We start from the raw sequence: 6,130 nt of genomic DNA, 5'->3' as shown, positions 1-6,130 counted from the left end.
GGATCCTGTGTTCCGCACGGGGGCTCCACCAGGGCAGGGATGGTGGCGAGGGTCGCTCGTGGGTCCCCTTGCGAGGAGCAGGGTCTGGCACTAGGCGTCTGGGAACCCTGAAATCCTTGGAGGAGTAGCATCATCATGACCCTCTGTGTTCCTTTTGGCAAAGGACTTGCTTCCATTGTTTGTTTGTTCAATTGTCTGTTAAATAAATAAATAAACCCTTTTTCATATATCTTTAAAATTACATTGGTTCTATTATTTTATGATTACAAATAATGCTGCAGTCATCATTCTTGTACACTTCTCATTGCCCACTGGTATATTTCTATAGGGTGGAGGCCTAGAGAGCAGTTGTTCCAGCATACTGTTTACACAGCTTTTATTTCATTCCATTTTCTTTCCTTCTTGCTTTATTAGCTATAACCCTTTTCTTATTTCAGTGGCTGCTTTAGGGTTTCTGGGATACATCTTTAATTTCTCACAGTCTGCTTTCAAGTGTCATTATACCTCCCCTTCTGGCCTTTATCCTAGTATTATGTATTTTTACTTTATGCATTATAAGCTTTGGGATTCATTATTATTACTTCTATTTATTACATCAAATATTTTTAAAAAGATTTAAATTATAAGAAAACGTGTAGTACATGCTTTCTAAATGCCATTTCCAATATTGGTTTCTTTGTATAGGTCCACAATTTTATCAAGGATCCTTTTGCTTCTGCCTGGAGGACTCTTAAGATTTCTTGTAGCGTGGTTTGGTGAATTCTTTTAGCTTTTGTATGTTTTTCAATGTCCTTATTTCACTCACAGTTTTGAAATTTTATTTTTGCATAGAATTCTGGGTTAACTTTTTTTGTCTAGGTACTTTTAAAATGTTGCCATTTGTGAAGCATTGTCATTTAAAATATCATCTTTCTTTCCTGTGTTTGTAAATATGGCATAAAGCCGGTTTCTTGTGCTGGTTATATAATTTTCAGAATGTGTATTTAAATTTAAAATATTAAATTTTACTAAAAAACTAAAAATAATAATCATGAATGTCGTTAATTCATCTTAAGTTCCGCTAACAGTGCGCTTAAAATGTGCCCAACCTGAGGGTCAAAGCTACCTGCTGACGTGTAATTTATGTTTGTGAGACATTCTCAACAGCATTTGCTTTCCCCAGCCGAGTGATTTTCCTCACATCTGAATGTCTTCAGTGCAAAAGGAAACGTTTTTCTTTGCAAAAATACTTTAAAATATTCTTACTTCAAGTAGGTGCATTAAAAACAAACTTCTCAATTGCACCCCTGGAATCCATCGAAGATTGATTGTCTCCCAGGAGAGAAAATCAAGTGCTTCAGGATCAAGAGGTAAACAGGGGAGGACAAAGCGTGACTTCTTCACTAGGAGTCAAGCCAAAGTCAACTGATTTGGTGTCCAATAGAGACCAGAACTCGGTTCACCAGCGACGTGAAGACCTGACCCAGACGAAGCGGACTTTCTCTTCGTGGTGCTTTCCGATAGGAAATCTCCTAGGATTTCTTTCTTTCCCTTTGATCTACTCCCAACTCTCCTTTTCTATTTCTTCAAACCTTTTTCGGATCCCTACTGAGAAGGAACTAAGGGGCCACTGCCCTTCCCTACCGGTCCCTCCCTGGCTGGGTATCTTCGAAGCCCAGGCTCACCGGGAACGTTACTGCCCGCCGGAGATAGCGAGAGGACCAAGGAGGGCGGCGGGTGAGGTGGGAACCACAGAGTCACCTCGCACCTGCGCCTCATGGGCTCCTAGCAAATTGAATAAATGCCCCCTGAAGCTTCTCTGCAGGTCACAGGGAAGGGGAGGGTGGCTGCTAACCCGCTGGAGAAGCTTCAAGAAGCATCGGGAGGACCTGGCCCTGCCCCTGCGCCTTGAAGACAGGCCTGACCAGGCTGATTTTGACGAGTGGGCCAAAGAAAAGGTTCAAGGGCGGCCCAAACCTGACCCCGAGATTAAGGCTCTTAAATGTCTGACGGTTTTGAGCCTTGTCATTAGAATCAATCTCGCCTGTATCAGGAGACTCCTTTGCCAAAATTCAGAGACCAAGAAAGAGAAAGATTGGGCAGATCAAAGTCTGTAATTAACCAAACAGGAAACAGAATTTTTCTGAAAAATAGTATGTGTGCTATGAGAAAAAGACTAGCCTCAAGGAGAATCTGTTTTTTTGACTTGAGTGTAGGGAAGAATGGCGTTGTCACCAACAATAGTGCTTTGAAACGGCAGGTGCATCAGGCTGTAGATGTGAAGGAATTAAAAATATTTTACCCCCAAGTACATTTCTTTGACATATTTTGAGATGTCTGTTCAGAGAGCCAGCTGCAGAAGTAGCCCTGCAAAGTTGTCTTTTGTTGGGGAGATTTGCGTCTGTAGGGAATCTGCATTGATGCAGCCAAGTCTTTCCTTGCCCAGATCTAGGAAAGATGAACTGAAAGTCTGACACCTGTAAAGGTCTGAAAGAAACTTTTAGGGTTTATTCTCTCTGAGCGCTGCTACCTGTAAGGTTTCATTTACATATTAAGACCAACTTTGCTAGCCAAGCCTCCTCTTCTCTCCCTCCCATAACCTGTCTTGCCCACAATAAATGGATATACCTCTGACTCTGATGGTACCTGGTTTTGGCCATGCTTTGAGCCCTCATTCATTCTGTTACCTCGAGATGTTATATAAGCTTATGCATCCCATTGTGGATAGGGTAGGGTAATCTCCCTGTGGCCCTCCCCATGTACATGTCAGTACATTTTATGCCTTTTCTCCAGTTAATCTGCCTTTTGTGACTTGATTTTTGAGTGAAATTTCAGAGGGTTAAGAGGGAGGGATTCCACTGACCCCTACAGTTTTGGAGCTGTAAGCAGGATAGCAAAGCTCTGCTCTTCTGGAAGCTGCAGTAAAGAACCCAGGATCTGATCGGTTGTCATAAGGGTAAGAACTTTTTACCAGCCAGGCTCCCAGCCTCCTTCTCTATGTGGAATCTGATCAAGTGGACAGGAAAAATCACTGTTTCTTTTCCCTCTCCAAAATCTTGATTAATGGGAGAAAAGGATTTGTGTGACTAGTCTTGGGTATAGTGACTCTGGTGTGCTTTTTGGTACTTTGTGGTACCAATTCATATTGTTTAATCCCTTTCTTCCCAGAAATTGTCTGTTCCTTTGTCTTTGTCTCTATGTGTTATTCTGTCATAAAAGAGGGTACTGGTTGAGGTTCTTTCTCATCTTATTTGATGTCCTTGAGAGCTTGACTTGTGACCAAGTGGGAGCTCTTTCTCTTGGTTTTCGGTATGTGGTAAGAGGTGGTAATTTTCAAGTCATAGTAGGTGGCCTGTCTGAAAATGGCTGAGAACCTGAGCACACTTTTTGTTCTGACTATGTCAAGTTCTTGGGGTGTCTTAAGAAATCCCATCCCTTTGAGGCTTTTGTCGTCTCAACTCTTGTTGCCTGATTAGTCCTAGGAAAGCTCAATCTCAAGAGGGCCTACATGGTATCACAGACTCACAGGTCTGTGACTGGAAGCCCCCCAAAATTTGTGGGTTACTGGAGGCAAACATCACTCTTAACCATCTGTGGCCTACTCCTTACATTGAACTTTTTTCTTGGAGGGCAATCTTTGGGATTGCCTCTTGTATGACCTTCCCAGGAAGTTAACCTGGAAAATGACATCCTGGGCTTTCCACAAAGAGGCTATTTGGTTGAATTTCTATTGGAATAATTACACCATTGGATATTCTAGTTGCCAGTGGACTGAATTAAAAAAGAAAAAAAGATTTTAGAGATCTCTTATTTTAAACAATTGATAGGAAGATCAGATTAAAGGAAAGGAACATACTAGTGTCATGGCTAACCTTAAAAATTCTCTTGACAATATTATCTGTGTTGTGTAGGGAAAAAAATTCTCTTGACTAAATTGAAGAGCAAAATTTGACCCAAAACAAAGTTAAAATTCTTCATAAGCTCAAACTGCCTGCTCTGGATCCCTTCCAGGATTCACAATAAAGTCTGCACTACTTTGCCGTTCAGTAGTTAAAGTTCTGTGCTTTTGCTGCCATAGCCTGGGTTCAATTTCCAGCCAGGGAACCAGTTTATTTTGGCTTGATATTTGTGTAGCTTTTGACTTTCTGGAATACCCATTTATTGATCCTTTTCCCTTTCATGGGCAGCTTTTGTTTATTCACTTGTTTGTTTGTTTATTAAGACAGAGTCTCACTCTATCACCCAGGCTGGAGTGCAGTGGTGCCATCTCGGCTCACTGCAACCTCTGCCTCCAGGTTCAAGTGATTCTCCCACCTCAGTCTCTCAGGTAGCTGGGATTACAGTCACCCACCACCATGCATGGCTAATTTTTATATTTTTAGTAGAGACAGGGTTTTGCCATATTGGCCATGCTGGTCTTGAGCTCCTGACCTCAAGTGATTCGCCTGCCTCGGCCTCCCAAAGTGTTGGGATTATAGACATGAGCCACCACTCCTGGCTGTTAGCAGCTTTTGATTTCCTGTCCTTCCAGCTTCTAAAGTTTCTGATGAGAAACCTGTTGATAATCTTATTAAAGATTTCTTGCATGTGACCAGTTGCTTTTCTCTTACCGATTTAAAGATTCTCTGTTTTTGACTTTTGAAAGTTTGATTATAATGTGTTTTGGTGTAGGTCTCTTTAAGTTTTTCTTACTTGGGGTTTGTTAGGCTACTGTGTTTGTATTCATGTCTTTCATCAAATTTGGGAAGTTTTCAGCCATTGTTTCTTCAAATATTCTCTCTTGCCCTTCTCTCCCTCTTCCTTAGAAATTCCACAATGCAAGGCTGGGTGCGGTGGCTCATGCCTGTAATCCCAGTATTTTGGGAGGTCGAAGCGGGAGGATGACCTGAGGTCAGGAGTTTGAGACCAGCCTGACCAACATGGAGAAACCCTGCCTCTACTAAAATTACAAAATTAACCAGGTGTGATGGTGCATGCCTGCAATCCCAGCTACTTGGGAGGCTGAGGTGGGAGAATCACTTGAACCCAGGAGGCAGAGGTTGCTGTGAGCCGAGATCGCACTATTGCATTCCAGTCTGGCAGCAAGAGCGAAACTCCATCCCCTAACCCCCCCAAAAAAAACGACAACAACAACAAAGAAATTCCACAATGCATATGTTGGTCCACTTGATGGTCACTTAGGCTTTGTTCATTTTTCTTCAATCATTTTTTATTTCTGTTCCTCAAACTGGATGATTTCCATTGCCTTATCTTTGGGTTCACTGATTGTTTCTTCTGCCTGCTCAGATTTCTTCAAATTTGACTTTGAATCCCTCTAGTTAATTTTTTATTTCACTTATTTTACTTTTCAGATCCAGCACTTCTTTTTCTTTCTTTTTTGATTTTTTATCCTTTATTTATATTTCATTTTGTTCATGTATCATTTTCTTGTCTTCTACTACATCTTCCTTTAGTTCTTTGGGCACCTTTAAGACAGCTCTTTTAAAGTCTGCCAAGTAGAACTTCCGGCAGGATTTTTTTTTTTTTTCCTTTAATTATCTATTAGTTTTCTTTCCATTTTTTCCCCCCATGACCTAATCTTAAATTGACTATCAGGCATTTTTCAGTAAAAGTTTCTGTTGGTTCATTTTTAATTTTTATTTATTTTTATTGTTGTTGTTGAAAACTGGACATTTGAATCTACTAGTGTAACTCTAGAAATTAGATTCTCCCCCTTCCTCAGGGTTTGCTTTTTTTGTTGTTGTTATTGTTTTGTTTTTTGATTATTGTACGTTGTCTCTATGCCAAGGATCAGCCTAAGGTATAAAGTTGTGGTCTTCACAGATGTTTTCTGAGGCTGAACCTTTCCCTGGTGTGTGGTGATTCCCTCATTTTACCTCTATATGCAGTTATTCTTGATTATTTTATCCTTTAACGTCTGACTCCCAAAAGGGGAAAAAGAGGAAAATTGAGGGAGGGTGAAAAAAGGGAACCATCCCTTTAAACTTTCTGGAAGTTGCTTCAGCTTAGGGTGAAGAACTTGCTACAACGGGGGGAGGTACAACAGTAGCTTCCAGCCTCTTTGTCTCTGTGCTGCAGTCAGCCATTAGAGAACAGAGCCCCAGTGTGTGTGTGTGTGTGTGTGTGTGTGTGTGTGTGTGTGTGTGTGTGT

At 41.2% G+C, this 6,130-nt stretch overlaps 1 protein-coding gene across 1 annotated transcript in view; it reads left to right on the top strand.

Moving 5' to 3' along the window:
- Positions 1–6,130, top strand: part of LOC105549806 — a 23,353-nt gene that overhangs the window by 8,313 nt on the left and 8,910 nt on the right. The window contains exon 2 of the mRNA XM_011994452.1: positions 1,387–2,088. Within this exon, the coding sequence (XP_011849842.1) occupies positions 1,387–2,088 (702 nt within the window). The remainder of the gene's footprint in view (positions 1–1,386; positions 2,089–6,130) is intronic.

Source organism: Mandrillus leucophaeus, unplaced genomic scaffold, assembly GCF_000951045.1.
Source record: "Mandrillus leucophaeus isolate KB7577 unplaced genomic scaffold, Mleu.le_1.0 Scaffold457, whole genome shotgun sequence".
Taxonomy (NCBI): domain Eukaryota; kingdom Metazoa; phylum Chordata; class Mammalia; order Primates; family Cercopithecidae; genus Mandrillus; species Mandrillus leucophaeus.
Note: the sequence above shows the minus strand (reverse complement) of the source record. Positions and strands in the feature narration are given on the sequence as shown.